Source organism: Saccopteryx bilineata, chromosome 2 (assembly GCF_036850765.1).
Source record: "Saccopteryx bilineata isolate mSacBil1 chromosome 2, mSacBil1_pri_phased_curated, whole genome shotgun sequence".
NCBI classification, from domain to species: Eukaryota; Metazoa; Chordata; class Mammalia; order Chiroptera; family Emballonuridae; genus Saccopteryx; species Saccopteryx bilineata.
The window spans coordinates 269,214,233-269,231,395 of NC_089491.1; the positions used below are offsets into that span (position 1 = coordinate 269,214,233).

A 17,163-nucleotide genomic window follows, 5' to 3' on the forward strand; every position below is an offset into this window, starting at 1 on the left:
TCCAGGCAGTCCATGATGTGAGCACCACACACACTGCATTTCACATAAATGTTTTTCTTTTGGTTACTAAGTTTCCCCAACCATCCTCATGTTTATTTAGCTAATTCACACATATCAGTTACTAGCATGAAATGCAATATTCTCAGGAAACCTTCCCCACTGTTCAGACCAGGTCCCTGAAATCCTCATCCTCTCTAGAATCACTTGTTTCAGGTCACTTCCCCATCCTAAGCTTCATGAAGCAGGGAGCCTGCCTGTCTCCCAGAGCGTTAGACTGTCAAACCTAATGCTTAGCTTGCACAAAGTAGGCACTGTAAATGCTGAATGAATGAAAACAGTGTTTACTTTTTCTCTAGACAGACTATACGATGGAGAGAACGTCTTTTGCCCACTTTTCCTTTGTGGGAGCTATCGATTTTTAATCTGCTTTTGCAGCTGGGCAGTGTTGGCTAACTTGCAAGTTGGAATTGGAAATTCTGGTGCAGCAAGGCTCCTTATGCTCACAAGGGGTCACTGGAGAACATGGCATGGCATCTTTTGGACCTCCATGGTGCACTTTTTTTTTTTTTAATTTTCCCACTAAAGAGAGACAGAAGCATCAGCTCACTCTTCCATGCACTCCATGATTGCTTCTGGTACATGCCGTGAACCTGCAACCTTGATGCTTGGGGACAACACTTTATCCACTAAGCCGCCCAGCCAGGGCCCATGGGTGCTGATTTCTCCCAAGAGAGCTGCTCTTAACGCTGTTTGGGCTTTACATCAATGTGGAGGTTTGTCCCTTAGTTATGGAAATTCAAAGGCTCCAAGGAGACTTTCTCCCTCTTCGTTTTCAAATATCTCTTTCATCCGATGTTTTTTCCCTATCATCTCATAGACCCCAACCATGAGCTGAAAGAATATACCTTGGGAGGGGTCGAGGAAAAGAAAAAAGATAAAAGAACAGGACCTACCAGGTCACTGGAAAAAGTATTTTTGAGTAGGTGTATGTGTTTCCTCTTTGAGACAGTGATTAGTGAGCTGGAAATAATCAATCCCCCCGTAGACCCTGTCAATGCGTGAGTCTATTTAGCTGGGTGTGTGTGTGTGTGTGTGTGTGTGTGTGTGTGTGTGTGTGTGTGTTTTCCTTGTGTTTTGAAAGACCTTAAAAATTAACATGGCTGCTTTGTTTAAAGCTATTTCAAGCTCTATTAGTCTTATCAAGGACTACTTATCTTCATGCCACACTCGCATTTTTCTGAGCCTGGTAAGTATTACAGACTCATTTTAGACTGTCAGCTGGTGCAGAAAAGCCAGCAGAAGGGAGAGATATTTATTGCAGAATCCCAGAGGGGCCCAGCTGGGGCAGCAGGGAGATGGTCTTTATCAATAAGTTTGCTTTTTCTTGGGGAGATGCCTCCCAGGAAAAACTGAGTCCCACCTCCTAAGGGCTATCCTTCCTCCTTCTGATGCTTCCTTCCTCTTTGCTCCCAACTCAAGGTTACCCAACTGACACCTTCTCTTGCTCCTTTTCCCATTCCGACCCTCCCCTTCATTCTCAAACTGAAGTGTGGAAAGGACAGTTCCAAAGAAAACAAGTCATAAACCATAAACCTTTCTTTCTATGAGTCTATGCAGGGATGTTTCTTGTATACATCGAGTTCTTTGGACTAGGGGCTTTCTTTGTCCTGCTGATCCATTCTAGAAATTCCCAGTCAATGATCTTTTTCCAGAGGGGGTTCTATAAACATTAATTCATCAGAAGCCTCATCATGGTACAATGGCAGCCATGCAGTCCTATGACTAATTAATTGTTGGTGCTAAAATATTAAATAACTACTCATTATGCAGTCTAAAGACTCTTAGTCCTGGATATGGGTTGTTTTCACTAATTGAGATGAAGGACAATACTCCCTGGGCATCTTGACTCCTGATCTTGAAATATAAACAATAAAAGCAGAAGAATTTTTTCTCTGAGCTGCACAAGATGGTTATTTAGATTCCTAAACCAGAGCATTTAAAATTTGTGATGCTTATCCTTAGATTTGGAGGTTGTGAGCAAAAGGAACAAAAGGAAAGCAGGGTTTCTTTACAGCCAAAATAAGGAAGTGGGGATTGTAGAATGAGACAGAATTGGGTTCACATCTGAGGCTGGATGTTTACTGGCTTTGAGGCTTTGCACAAAGTATACAACTGGGCCTTGGTGTCCCAGATGAAAGTGGAGAAAATAATACATACTATATCTCTCAGAAGGCTGTTATGAAGATTTCCTGAAATGACCATTCTTTCACATTTGCCTGTTTTATTATTATTATTTTCCTTGCACTGATCTGGTCTGAACTGCTAGACTTACTGTCACTTGGTTTCTTTCTGTCTCCCCAACCAGATTGTCAGTTATTTGAGAGAAGACTTTTCTTCATTGCTCAACACAGTAACCCCACACCAAGAACAATGCAATGTTGGTCACGTGTCAGTAATCAAGAAATATGTGTTGAGTGAATAAGAGAGGAATAGCCATCTCCCAGTGGAAGATTCTCTGCATAGGTTAGATTAGCTGTCTAGGTCTTTGAAAGTCAAATTTTCATATATTATTTCAGGTATTCAGATATATCTCCATTTTATATACCTCCCAGGATTTGGCCTGACCTGTGGTAGCGCGGTGGATAAAGCGTCGACCTGGAACACTGAGGTCACCAGTTAGAGGCCCTGGACTTGCCTAGTCAAGGCCCATATGGGAGTTGATGCGTCCTGCTCCTCCTCTCTTCTCTTTCTCTCTCTCTCTCTCTCTCTCTCTCTCTCTACTCTCTAAAACTGAATAAATAAAATCTTAAGAGGAAAAAAAAATACTTCCCAGGATTTGACACCTCTAGGGGCTCAATAATGCTTGAGAAATAAATATCATGAAAGGAAAATTAACAATCACTGTAAGGACCATGAGATTATTGCAACAGTACAATGTGTAGGAATTATGTATTTGGGAGAAAGGCAGTGCAGGATGAAGCCAGTTATGGGTTCAAGTCTCCATCCTACCAATTCCTAAGCAGGTGTAAGTCACTTAATTATAAGCCTCAGTTCCTTGTAAAATTGGGCAATTAATAAATACTCTGAAGGGTGTTATGATGGATAAATGAATGAATGAACCCTTACTCTTAGATGCTCAATAGCTTTTACTTTTTATTTTTTTACTTTTTTTCCCCAAAACTAATGCATGCTCTAGGAATAAAACTGGGAGAACATTCCAAAGCAAAAACCCCACAGATTACCCAGTCACCTGTAAATGCACAGCTGAGATTCACCCAAATGTTATCAGGCATGTTACCTTCCCAGACTTTTATGCTATGCCTCTAATCATAAATGCATGTAATTTGAAAAGTGCAACCATATTATAAACATGGCTAAATTTTAAATTTTCCTTACTATTTTGGCCAGATTTTTTCCATTTAGCAATACATTATGCACATTCACTTGTGTCAGTATTCTTCATAAACATTATTCTGGATGGTTTCATAATATTTCATCTTATGGATATACCATTATTATAGTTAACCAGTCCCATATTGTGGGACCTTTAGCCTGATTATAATTTTCCTCCATATAAATAATACTAAGCTGCATATGATATATATTATATTTTATTTATTCATTTTAGAGAGGAGAGAGAGAGAAGGGGGGAGCAGGAAGCATCAACTTTATTTTTTAGAGCAGTTTTAGGTTCACAGCAAAATTGAGAGGAAGGTACAGATATTTTCCATGAATCCACTCCCCCTACGCTTGCATAGCTTCCCTCATTATCAACATCTGTCCACCTTTATGGTATCACAGTGTATTATCACTGCCTTAACAAGGCTGTGTGCTCTATGTATTTATGCCTCCCTCCTGCAACCTCTGATCTTTTTATTGTCTCCATAGTTTTGCTTTTTCTAGAATGTCATATAATTGGTATCATGCGGTATGTAGCTTTTTAAAAAGGGTTTTTTTCACTTAGTAATATGCATTTACAGTTCCTCAACATCTCTCATGGCTTGATAGTCATTTCTTTTTAGCGCCAGATAATATTCCACTGTCTGGGTGCACTAGAGTTCATTTATTCACTCACCTACTGAAGATCTGGGTTACTTTCAAGTTTTGGCAGTTATGAATAAAGGTGCTATAAACATCCATGTGCAGGTTTTTTGTGGACACACTTTTTCAAGTTCTTTGATACAAAGGAGCGCTTTATTTTTTGTAGGTATAAAAGCAAAGATAAAGAGAATTTTATCTTTGTATAAAATACAAAGATAAAATTCTCACCTCAACCATTCTACGCCAGTCCTACTCCGGTTGGCAACTCACATTAACAATTAGGTATGTATTCGCCTACACATTTTTCTTGACACATATAGTTCTTTCCTGTTTTTATAAAAATAGGATCGCGTCAGAGGCGGATTTAATGGCAGGTTCACTGGGCGCGCACCCTGGGCCCCGCAAAACACCGACTTTACACTTTTTTTTCTAATGACCAGGAGTCCAATATTTTCTTCTGCGCCCAGGGTCTCAACCGACCTTAATCTGCCTCTGGATCGCGTGCATATTTTTAAGGTACATATCAATCAGTGTTGAATGTTGATGAAATATAACAATAGTTTTAACCTCCATTCGCGCAGCATTTATTAAGTGCAAGACAGTGGGCACCAATCATTATGACTGCTGTTTTGTTTTCACTAAATTTTGAGTGCTTATTGGGTATAGACTTTTTTTTTAATTTTTTTTTTTATTATTTATTCATTTTAGAGAGGAAGACAGAGAGAGAGAGAGAGAGAGAGGAGAGAGAGACAGGGGGGAGGAGCTGGAAGCATCAACTCCCATATGTGCCTTGACCAGGCAAGCCCAGGGTTTCGAACCGCCAACCTCAGCATTTCCAGGTTGACGCTTTATCCACTGAGCCACCACAGGTCAGGCTGGGTATAGACTTTTTAGTAAATGTGAAACACCTACTATGCGGTTCTACCCATGGCTATGAACAAGTTTGCAGCACCTCCTCTGTGCTATATTTTTTGTATATATCACATTTAAATGTGGAATCAGGGAGTGAACCTCCATGCTTTACCCAGGTTGGGGTTCTGGTATGAGCGCTGGGTGCACACCTGAGTAAGGGTAGGAGAGGAGGCGGTGGCCTCTTCCTCAGGTGGACTGCAGACTCTGGGCGCCCCCAAATGGCTAGGGAAAGAAGAGGAGGGAGAGGTCAGACTGAGTGCAAGATGAATTGAGAGGCGACATGGAGGTCCCACAGACCTAGGTTCCCGGGGCTGTGGGGAGGTGGGCGGGGCCAGAGGTGGGCGGGGCTGGTATTGTCCGCTCCGCGGAGCATGCCGGGAGCCCCGCCCCCAACATGGCGTCTCACTGACAGTTGGCTGCTGAGCGCCAGAGGCGGATCCTGCTCCTCAGGGCGGCGGCGGCGGTGACGGCGGGGCCGGGGTCTCCGGGGCCGGGAGTGGGGGAGATGGCGGCTCGGACCGCCTAGGGCGGAGCTGCACGGGCGTGGCGGCGAGCGGGGCGTTGCAGGCGGGTGCGGCTGCTGCTGCCATGGACTGGTAATCGAAGCGACTTCTGCTCGCGTCTCCCCGGGCTGGGCGGCTGCTCCTCTCCGTCAACCTCTCAGCCGGGGCCATGGGCTCGTCAGCGGCCGCGGCAGCTGCTGCGGCGGCGGCCGCGGACTCGGCGCAGTGGCTCTCGGTGAAGGAAGAGACCATCTTTCTGCACGACGGGCTCATCCGCGTCACCGACCTGGCCGAGCTGCCCAGTGAGATCCTCGGCGCCCCGGAGGCCGCCGACACCGACCTGGAGGTGAGCGACGCTGTCTCCCTGGTCTCCGCCGTCAGAGGAGCCCATCAGCCCCGCAGCGCCGGGCTCGGGCTCTCACCTCCACCGCGAGGCCCCCGCGCGCCGCCCGGGCAGGTGTGTGTGGGCGCGCGGCGGGCAGGTGGAGCACCGCGGCCGCGGGTCCGCGGACCGCCTGCCGCACTCGCACCTCGGATCCTCAGGCCCGCTGGGGATTTCATTTGTGGTTTCATTTGGAACGATCCGACACCCAGCACGGCCTTGACTGTCCGGAGGACCACTGCCGCCTCCCCTGCCCTCTGCCCCCTCACCCCCCTCCTGGACCCCCGGACTCACTTCCAGGGCACACCCCGCTTGCTTAGCTTTGGGTACATTTTAATTTTAACGCTATACACCCCCCCGCTTTCCTTTCCCAGTTCTATGTTGATGGTTGCTGTCTCCCCCCACCCTCCCACCCCCCGGGGGAGGTGAGTGGCAGCTGCTGGTCGGCGATGAGCAATCCAGCAACTTCTGTGTTTCATGCCTCGGATTGACACCGGGCCTTTGTCAGGGAAGCGGGCGGTGTGGACAGCGAGGGGGGGATGCTACAGCAGCCCTCGGTGCGCTCTCCGCGAAGGGTCACGGGCGCTTTTAGGCCGTAAGGCCTTTTTGTGAGCGCCGGGGTCGCCGAGAAGCCCAGGCTTAGGAGCCCTGGCAGGTGCACAAGCCAATCTCAGCAATTGTGCTCCTGCTTTGGGGGCGGAAGGAAACCAAATATGCTTGGGTGAATGGGAACTTTCCACCGACTTCACTTGGCTTCGCGTTAGCCCAGAGGTGGGATGCTGGCTGTAGCGTTTCATCCAGGCCACCGATGCTGACACTGCTCCCCTTCCACCCTGTGGGATGACATTTTGAGGTGTAGGTGACCTAGGGTGTCACGAAATTCTTATTTTCGCAAAGAGGACTCTCGGGGGTAGGACTCAGAGAGGACGGCCTGTCTTCTGGCTCTAAACGGAATGCGAGGAATCTTTTGTGTTTTGTATGCACTTTGGCTTTCAGCACATGGAACGTTTATACGAATGGATTAAAACCCATTGCTGTGTGTTTTGGAAATGGCAGTGATCGGATGGCGTTGGCTGAGACATTTGGACGTGCCTGAGATGCAAAAAACGGTCTACTGTATTTTTGTGTCTGGATTTGAGATTGAGGTTGCAGCCTTCTCATTGTGACCTCTTAATTGATTTATTTTACAGTCTGGCCACCAAAAAAACAAAAAAAAGGAAGATACAAGTTGGTAGGGAATTCCTAACATTGAATCACAGTTTTATTGTGTCTCATTTGAGCCTGTTCTATAAAAAGCAAGGTGTGTCTGAGTGTCTTATCTATTTGAAAACTCATGGGGTAATATGCCGTGATGGTAGAATGTTTTGACTTAATTGGCTCTGTTGTATGTGGAATATGAGAATGAATGCTCTTTGTTCCTTAGAGACTTAAGTTCACAGGTCCAAAAATTTTATATATGTAATTTATTTATTTTTAGAATTAAAAAGAGAAGGAATAGTTAAAAATACCTGAGCTATGTTGGTTTTTCTAAGATGTTTACTGTAAATTGTGTTGAGTGAATCTGTCAGCTATTACCACAGAATAATGATTTTAAAAGAAAGAATATCTCTGGCCTGGTAGATTAAAAAAAAAAAACCTTAAAAAATTGATGTTCTGGCTCTGGCCAGGTGGCTCAGTGAATAGAGCATCGTCTTGGTGTGCCCTGGTTACTGGTTTGATCCTGGGTCAGGGCAGCACATAAGAGAAGCAACTGATGAGTGCACAACTAAATGGAACAACTAAGTGGAACAATGACTCAATACTTCTCTCTATTTCTCTCTCTCAAATCGATGGAAAATTAAAAAAAATTATTGTCTGATCTCTCAGAAACCAATATATATAAGGTGATAAACATTTATGACTGGCAATTGTAAAGAACTTTTTTCATTTATTTATTTATTTATTTATTTATTTCAGAGACAGAAAGTGAGTCAGAGTGAGGGATAGACAGGGACAGACAGACAGGAACGGAGAGAGATGAGAAGCATCAATCATTAGTTTTCCATTGCGCTTGCAACACCTTAGTTGTTCATTAATTGCTTTCTCATATGTGCCTTGACCGCGGGTCTTCAGCAGACCGATTAACTCCTTGTTGGACCCAGCGACCTTGGGTTCAAGCTGGTAGACTTTTGCTCAAACCAGATGAGCCCACGCTCAAGCTGGCGACCTTGAGGTCTCGAACCTGGGTCCTCTGCATCCCAGTCCGATGCTCTATCCACTGCGCCACCGCCTGGTCAGGCTTTTTTCATTTCTTTCCACATGTTATATAGTCTGCATAGGTAGTATCAGGAGAAAAGGGTAGCTAAGAATGTTTTTGTGGCTATTGGATTTGTATTTGCTGGGTGTGAGTGTGTTCACATTTAATTATAATAATATTGATTAAGTGTATCCTTTGTGTCAGGCCTCATCTTTCTAAATTCTCAAAAGGATCTTAGTAGCTACATATTGTTATCTACTGTAACAATTGTAAATATTGCACAGATAAGGCAAGTAAAGTACAGAGCAGGTAGTGAGTTACTTAAGATCACACATAGTTAGGCCCTGGCTGGTTGGCTCAGTGATAGAGCATCAGCCCCGCAAATGGATGTCCCAGGTTTCATTCCTTGTCAGGGCACACAGGAGAAGCTACCATCTGCTTCTCTACCACCTCTCCCTTCTCTCTATCTTGCTCTTTTCCTCCCACAGCCATGGCTTGGTTGGAGCAAGTTGTCCCTGGGTACTGAGGATGGCTCCATGGCCTCACCTCAGGTGCTAAAATAGCTCAGTTGCCAAGCAATAGAGCAACGGCCCCAGATGGGCAGAGCATCACCCCATTGGGGACTTGCCAGGTAGATCCTAGTTGGGGCACATGCGTGAGAGTGTGTCTCTCTGCTTCCTCACTTTTCACTTAAGAAAAAAAAGGCTACAGATAGTTAGAGAGCCTAGACCAGGCGTGGCCAACAGTTTTTGCCCCGGGACAGATTAGAAAGAAAACATTTTTTACAGGCCGGATGAAATATTAAAATTAAAAAATGTTAAATACAAAAACGATTCGTTTAAGTAAACAAAATTTTATTATGTAATTTGTTTATGAATAAATGTAAATGAGTGAAAAATATTTTAATATACAATATTATTTTAATAAAAATATATTTTAATAAAAATGTAATTACATACCGTATAAATATCCAAACTGTATCGCGATCAATCAAAACAATATTTAATTAATAGAATGAGCTTGAAGGAGTTATATCGCAAATAAAACAATTATTTTGTTTTACAAACAGCCTGGACACGTTTTCAGTTATCAACTGCAGCTATTGTCTATGCTACAATGCCACTTGATTCAGCACACTTGACCACAAAAATAACAAAGTGTTTGACTTTGGGTGCGCACTGACAAACACCGCCTAAAAGAATGTGGGTTTCACATCGCCACTAAACGTCAAACAGTTCATTTCTAGTACAGACGAGTACAAAAGTTGTAGTTCTTTACAACGAATTTTTTTTAAAAAATAAAGAAGTATCGCGAATCCATTCGACCAATTATTGGAAGTTAACCCTAGTTAGTCACATGCGGAATTCTTTTCCATGTATCACTTTCTTCTTAAATATCTCGATTTCCAATAATCAAAGATGCTTCTGCTTCTGAGTAGCTAAGATTTTAAAGTAGTGGAGAATATTAAAAACTTAATCACAGTACCTGACCAGGCGGTGGCGCAGTGGATAGAGTGTCGGACTGGGATGCGGAGGACCCAGGTTTGAGACCCTGAGGTTGCCAGCTTGAGCACGGGCTCATCTGGCTTGAGAAAAAAGCTCACTAGCTTAGACCCAAGGTCACTGGCTCAAGCAAGGGGTTATTCGGTCTGCTGAAGGCCTGCGGTCAAGGCACATATAAGAAAGCAATCAATGAACAACAACTAAGCGGTGTTGCAAGGAAAAACTGATGATTGATGCTTCTCATCTCTCTGTTCCTGTCTGTCTGTCCCTATCTATCCCTCTCTCTGACTCTCTCTCTGTCCCTGTAAAAAAAAATTTTTTCATCGTGAGCCGTATAAACTCATTACACAGGCCGGATTCGGCCCGCGGGCTTATCTTGGCCATGCCTGGCCTAGACATTACCCCTAGGTCTGTTGGTCTCAGGCACATCTGCTCCTAATCATAATCTACTGCCTTTATGCATGCATAATATTCATATATGTAGCTATTTAAAATTTAATAACCGGCTAAAGATAGGGTAGTAAACAGCTATCTATTTTCTTTCTAGTAACTTATTCTTTTAAAACTTTTATTTATCAATTACAGTTAATATTCAATGTTATTTAGTTTCAGGTGTGTAGTATAGTGGTTAGACATTCATATACTTTGCAAAGTGGTTCCCCCAATAGTTCAAATACCCACCTGGCACCATACATTGTTATTACAATATTACTGCCTGTATTCCCTATGCTGTACTTTATAACTCTAGGAGTATTTTGTAACTACCAATTTGTACTTCTTCATTCCTTCACTTTTATCACTCCATCTCCCCAACCCTCCCCTGTTCACTTATTTTGTTCTTTAGATTTCACATGTAAGTGAAATAATATGGTATTTGTCTTTCTCTGTCTGACTTATTTCACTGAGCATAATACCCACTAGGTTCATCCATGCTTTTGCAAATGGTAAAATTTTATTCTTTTTTGTAATTGAGTAATATTTCATTGTATACATATGTACCTCAACATTTTTTATGCACTTGTCTCTTAGTGGGCTCTAGTAACTTACACTTTTTAACAATTGAGAAATATTAGAGGTTCATTAACTTTTTAAAAACTAATTTTTGAAATGCTATCATCCCTCATCCCTATGAAGTACTACCGCTATGGAGTTCCAGTGGACATGTGGGTGAACAATGGTCATTTTTTTAAACTAAGGTTTTATAATTCTTTAGAATACATCAGTTAATGCCTGGCCTATGGTGGCACAATGGATAGAGCATAGACCTGGAATGCTGAGGTCACCGGTTTGAAACTCTGGGCTTACTCAGTCATGGCACATACAAAAAGCAAGAAGCAAGCAATGAACAACTAAAGTGAAGCAACTATGAGTTGATACTTCTCCTTTCCCTCCCTCCTCTCTGTAAAGTCAATAAACAAATCTTTAAAAAGAAAAAAAAGAATACTTGAGTTAACAATTTTGCATTTTGGGAGATGAGACTCAAACTAAGCTGACTGATTTATGGTTGGCAACCTTAATGCAAAAGACTGCACTAGCGAGCATTTGTGGTCTTGCTTCCCAGCAGTTGTCATCAGCTTGGCGCAAATAAATTCTTAACAAAAATTAAAACAAACAAACAAACAAAAAAAGACTGCACCAACTGCAATAGAATCTCTGAATTTTAGAGCAAGAAGATCTTAGCAATAATAATTTCTCTCATTTTAGTGAGCAGGTATCTGAGATTAGGAGAGATTGTGACTTGGTCCCTGTAGTGTAGCTAGTTATAGAAGGGCAAAGGATTAGATCCTTTGAATTCCAGTGTTCTATTCTCTTTGTAAGTGCTGCTCAAAGTTAAATGTCAGTATGAAAAAGAACCCATCTTGAGAAGTAGATCTGCATTAATTTAGCATTTTAATTTAAGCAAGAGATGAATATTTGAATTAAGAGTTTTTCTCCAGTAAATTCTAAAAAGTATTATTTTTTTTAAAGATCAAGTAGTGTTTAATCAGTAAATTCATTCAAGTATTTGTGGAATTAAAGAGTGAGATGGGCCCACTGTCCTGGGTTTTGTGGACATACCAAGGGATAAAAAAATCTTTGCCCTTAAAACGCTTGTATTTTAGTGTTTGAATGTAGGCAATAACAAATAATCAAATACATAATATGACGTATACTATACATAAATATCAAATGATAAGTTCAACGGAGAAAAATATAGCTGGGAAAGGGGGTGGAGAGTACCAGTGGGGAAGGGCTCTGTTTTATGTAGCTTGGGCAGGAAAAGAAAGCCCAGGATGGCTTTTGAGCAAAGACCTGAGGGGAGTGAGAGAGTACCATCTGTCTGGCTTCTGGAGAAAGCACATTCCAGACAGAGGACAGCAGGTGCCAAGTCCCTGAGAGGGAGGCACCCTTAACATCCTTGGTTTGGAGCTCTGAGCCAAGTAAGCAAAGAGAAAAGGATAGAGATAGGAGATGGGGCACTGGAGATGCAAATCAAGTAGGGCCTTGTAGATAGGACTTTGCTTTACCTTCTGTGACTTAAAAAGGCAGAGTGAGGATTTTTGGCCTTTACAAGAGCTATCTGTATTTCATTTTACATTGCTGGCCAAAGCAAAAAGGCATGTAGTAAATTATTTTAAATTTAATTGAAATAAATGTCAATTTAAGAGAAATAAAAAACAATAGCTCAAACATGCCCACTCAAATATTATTGAATTTTGCATTACATTTCATGGAACATTAGTCTTTTTTTCAATAAAGGGCATTGTAAGAAAAAAAAAAAAGCAATAGCTCATTTGTGAAAGTTCCAAAAGGTTTCTACCTCCTATCTCATTTTTCTTTACAAACTCCAGGTGGGGACAGGCATCATACATATGGATGTTGACAGAGATGCTAATTGCCTTCCCCAAGGTGGCCAAGATACTTTTTACCCTGTAGTAAAAAATTAGATTGATTTAAATCCAAGCATTTTGGTTAATGTTTCTCATTTTTTATTGTGTTTGTTTATAAGGATTCCCCTACACACACCACACACACACACACCACACACACACACACACACACACACACCCATTCAAAGACTTGAACACGAATGTTCATGGCAGCTTTATTTGTGATTGCCAAAAACTGTCCACTAACAGGTGAAGGGATAAACAAGTGTGGTACATCCATATGGTAGGTTCTACTCAGCAATGAAAAGAAATGAACTGTTGATATTCACAACATAGATTTATGCTGAGTGCAAGAACCCAGCCAGACAGGAGCACATACTGTGAGATTCCATTTAGGTGGAAATTATAGGAAATACAAACTAATCTGCAGTGACAGAAAGCAGATGAATGTTGCCAGGAGATGGAGGCAGGCAGGAAGGGATTGCCTAGGAGCATGAGAAAACTTTAAGGATGATGGTGTTCCCTATTTTGATTGTGAGGATGGTTTCATGGTTTCATGTGTCAAAATTTATTAGACTGTACACTTTAAATGTGTGTGGTTTCTTTCTTTTTTTTTTTCTGAAGCTGGAAACGGGGAGAGACAGTCAGACAGACTCCCGCATGCGCCCGACTGGGATCCACCCGGCACGCCCACCAGGGGCGATGCTCTGCCCCTCTGGGGCGTCGCTCTGCCGCGACCAGAGCCACTCCAGCGCCTGGGTCAGAGGCCAAGGAGCCATCCCCAGCGCCAGGGCCATCTTTGCTCCAATGGAGCCTTGGCTGCGGGAGGGGAAGAGAGAGACAGAGAGGTAGGAAGGGGGGGGTGGAGAAGCAAATGGGTGCTTCTCCTATGTGCCCTGGCCGGGAATCGAACCTGGGTCCCCCGCACGCCAGGCCGACGCTCTACCGCTGAGCCAACCGGCCAGGGCCTGTGTGTGGTTTCTTTTATGCCAGTTATACCTCAATAAAACGAATAAAAAGCCACACAGGCCCAGAATGCTTTACTGATATTTTGGAAATGAAAAAAGACTAGCAGGGTTTTCTGTTCATTGTTGCTGTTACAGTTTTTTGCCATGTAGGGGAAGGAGAATTTGAGTTTGAGCTGATGGACTGAAATAGTTAAGACTTTGACTACTTAGGTAGGATACATTCAAGTAAAATTTTTGAGACAATATTTAGATTTATAAATATTGATCTGTTCGCTCAGGAGGATACTACTAGCCTGTTTATCCTGTGGTCAAGATCTTTAGAAGTGTTTTTATACTTTTATAGGATTCTAAATTCTAGATTTAGAAGTGTTAATGAATAAATAAATGACTGGTGTTCACCAGTATAATTAATTACCACTTAATTAGTGAACACTGGGACAGAAGTCACTGAATCTTGGTGCAGTGTTCTGTGAGCTTGGGCAAATGGTTGGAAAGCGCTCAGGCTTGGCTGGCTAGCTGTAAGGTTAGAATGAAGTATCTGAGGGCTGTTGGAGCAATATTATCTGGAGGTCAAAGTTAGGTTTAAAGAGTCAGACTGAGCCTGACCAGTGGTAGTGCAATGGATAGATCGTGGACGCAGAATGCTGAGGTTCTGTGTTTGTAGCCCGAGGTTACAGCTTGAGCCCAAGGTCACAGGCTTGAGCAATGGGTCACTGGCTGGGCTTGAGCCCGCCCCTCCCGCTCCCCCTCCTCCCGCACCCCAGTCAAGGCATGTATGAAAAGCAATCAATGAACAACCAAAGTGAAGCAACTACAAGTTGATGCTTATCTCTCTCTCCTTTATCTCCTCCCTCTCTCTCTTTTTCTGTGTCTGCCTTGCTTTCTCTCTCTCTCTTAAAAAGCAAGAGTTAGAAGGGATTGAAATTCTAGCTCTGTCCCTTACTAGCTGTGTGACCTTGGGCAAGTTCTGTACCTTTAGTAATCCTTGGTTTCTTCTTCCACTGCAGCTTCTTTGTCATCACTGTCACCACCTCTACCACCACCATGACAACAGTGTCAGCATATTGTGTGTCAGGCTCAATGCTAAGCACTTCCCACACATTAACTCATTTACTTCTCATAAAAACCTTATGAAGTTGATACTGTTTTTATTCTTATTTTACAAATGAGGAAACTGTGGTCAAGAATGGAGTAACTTGACAAAGGCTACATGGTAGCAAAACAGACTGATATAGATCTGACTTCAGTCCAGGGTCCAGGCTCTGAAACCATTGTACTAGACTGCCTTCTCATCTGTAAGAGGGGATAATAATAAGGTTGATGTAAGCATTAGTGAGGGGGGAATGTGATTATGTATGTTCAGTGTGTGGACGCTCTTTATAAGGTACTATATTGCTGGAACATTAGTTCATGCTTATTCAGTCGGTGGTCATTGTATATGAGAGCAAACGAGCCCATCAACAGAATTTCTTTTTCTCTGGAAGTGGGTAGTGGAGATAGTGGTGTGTGTGTGTGAGAGAGACAGAATTTTCTTTCCAGTTTATTTGCAATATGGCGAGGCAGATGAGATAATAGTCTTCATTTCAGTTTTCCTCCAATTGTATGCCTACGGTCTTGTTAAATAAATCAGTTTTGATATTATCTGTCTTCTTGGCTTCCATATTAACTGTCACAAAATACCACCTGTTGGCCAGGGTTACTGGGTAGATTGTCATCCACCTGTTCTTTCCTAAGTCATGAGGTGTCTGTGGTGATAATTATGAAAGGACTGCCAATTCCTGAAAATGCCCCATGCTTTCTGACCTCCCTCCCTCTTTCCATCTAGTTTTACAATGGTGGTGGGTGAACACAAAGAGTTGGCTAGCTTTGCAAGATGTTTAGTCAATAGTTGTACACATGTAAACAACAGCAGGTGATCAACTATGGGACAAGTGCATAGTTATTTCAGAAGGAGAGAAGACAACAGAAATTATTGTAGAACTTTTACTTTGTGCATTTAAGAAAAATTTATTGATTGATTTTAGAGAAACAGAGAGAGGAAGGGAGAGAGAGATAGAGAAGCTTTCATTTGTTGTTCCACTTAGTTGTACATTCACTGATTGCTTCCTATATGTACCCTGACCAGGGATTGAACCAGCAACCTTGGTGTTTCAGGAGGATGCTCTCACTGCCTGAGCTAACTGGCTAGGGTTTTATCATGCATTTTTAAGATAGCTTATGTATCCATTACGTTTTAAAAACCTAATACGTTAATTCATTCTTTAAAAATGCAAGTGACAGATGAAACTGAAGTTCCATTTTTTTTTTTTTTTTTTTTTTGTATTTTTCTGAAGCTGGAAACGGGGAGGCAGTCAGACTCCTGCGTGCGCCCGACAGGGATCCACCCGGCACGCCCACCAGGGGGCAATGCTCTGCCCATGTGGGGCATCGCTCTGTTGCAACCAGAGCCATTCTAGCGCCTGAGGCAGAGGCCATGGACCATCCTCAGCGCCGGGGCCAACTTTGCTCCAGTGGAGCCTTGGCTGTGGGAGGGGAAGAGACACACAGAGAGGAAGGAGAGGGGGAGGGGTGGAGAAGCCGATGGGCGCTTCTCCTGTGTGCCCTTGCCGGGAATCGAACCCGGGACTCTCGCACGCCAGGCCAACGCTCAACCACTGAGCCAACCGGCCAGGGCCTGAAGTTCCATTTTGACTATCATCCCTACTCCTGGTCTCCATCTACTCCCCACCCCAGTTAAATGAGGGAGAAAAATTTTTGTATATTCTTTAAGACAATTTCTGAATGTGTCTATGTATAAGTATATACATAACATTTTGTGATGCTAGACATATCTTTCTGTAACTTGTTCCTTTAAAAACCTCAATGATTTGTTGTTGTTTTTTTTGTTTGTTTTTTTGTATTTTTTTTTTCTGAAGCTGGAAACAGGGAGAGACAGTCAGACAGACTCCCGCATGCGCCCGACCTGGATCCACCCAGCACGCCCACCAGGGGCGACGCTCTCCCCACCAGGGGGCGATGCTCTGCCCCTCCTGGGCATCACTCTGCCGCGACCAGAGCCACTCTAGCGCCTGGGGCAGAGGCCAAGGAGCCATCCCCAGCGCCCGGGCCATCTTTGCTCCAATGGAGCCTCGGCTGCAGGAGGGGAAGAGAGAGACAGAGAGGAAGGGGGGGTGGTGGAGAAGCAAATGGGCGCTTCTCCTATGTGCCCTGGCCGGGAATCGAACCCGGATCCCCCGCACGCCAGGCCGACACTCTACCGCTGAGCCAGTTGGCCAGGGCCAAATGATTTGTTTTGATCTTACTATGTCTCTATGTAAAGATCTACCACATTTTTTTAAGTGCCAGTAAAGACTTTAGAAATTCCATACAGTTTATTTAGCCATTGCCCTATTGATGGGTGTCTTAGTATCTTGTTGCCATGCTAACAAATTATCAAACAAACTTAGTGGCTTAAAACAACACAAACTTATTCTTTTATATTTTTGGATATCAGAAGTCAGAAATGCGTCACTGGATTAAAGTTGGGTGTTGGCCGATCTGGTTCCTTCTGGAGACTAGGGGAGGATCTCCTCCCTTGCCTTTTCACAGCTTCTCGTGGCCCCCTGTCCTCCTTGGCTTGTAGCTCCATCCGCCGTCTTCACAGTCCATCGCCCTACTCTCTGATCTGTCATCATTTCTTCTTCTCTGACTGACTCCTCCCACATCCTTTATACAAGGACACTTGTGATGACACTTAGAGCCCACCTGAT

General features: G+C 43.3%; 1 protein-coding gene across 6 annotated transcripts in view; it reads left to right on the top strand.

Annotated features, from left to right (window-relative positions):
• The first annotated feature begins 5,360 nt into the window (after positions 1-5,360).
• HECTD4 (HECT domain E3 ubiquitin protein ligase 4) overlaps positions 5,361-17,163 on the top strand; it is a 197,399-nt gene continuing 185,596 nt past the window's right edge. For all 6 annotated transcript variants that reach the window (XM_066260527.1, XM_066260528.1, XM_066260533.1 and 3 more), the window contains exon 1: positions 5,361-5,802. In XM_066260527.1, coding sequence (XP_066116624.1) covers positions 5,626-5,802 — 177 coding nt within the window. In that variant the 5' untranslated portion in view covers positions 5,361-5,625. The remainder of the gene's footprint in view (positions 5,803-17,163) is intronic.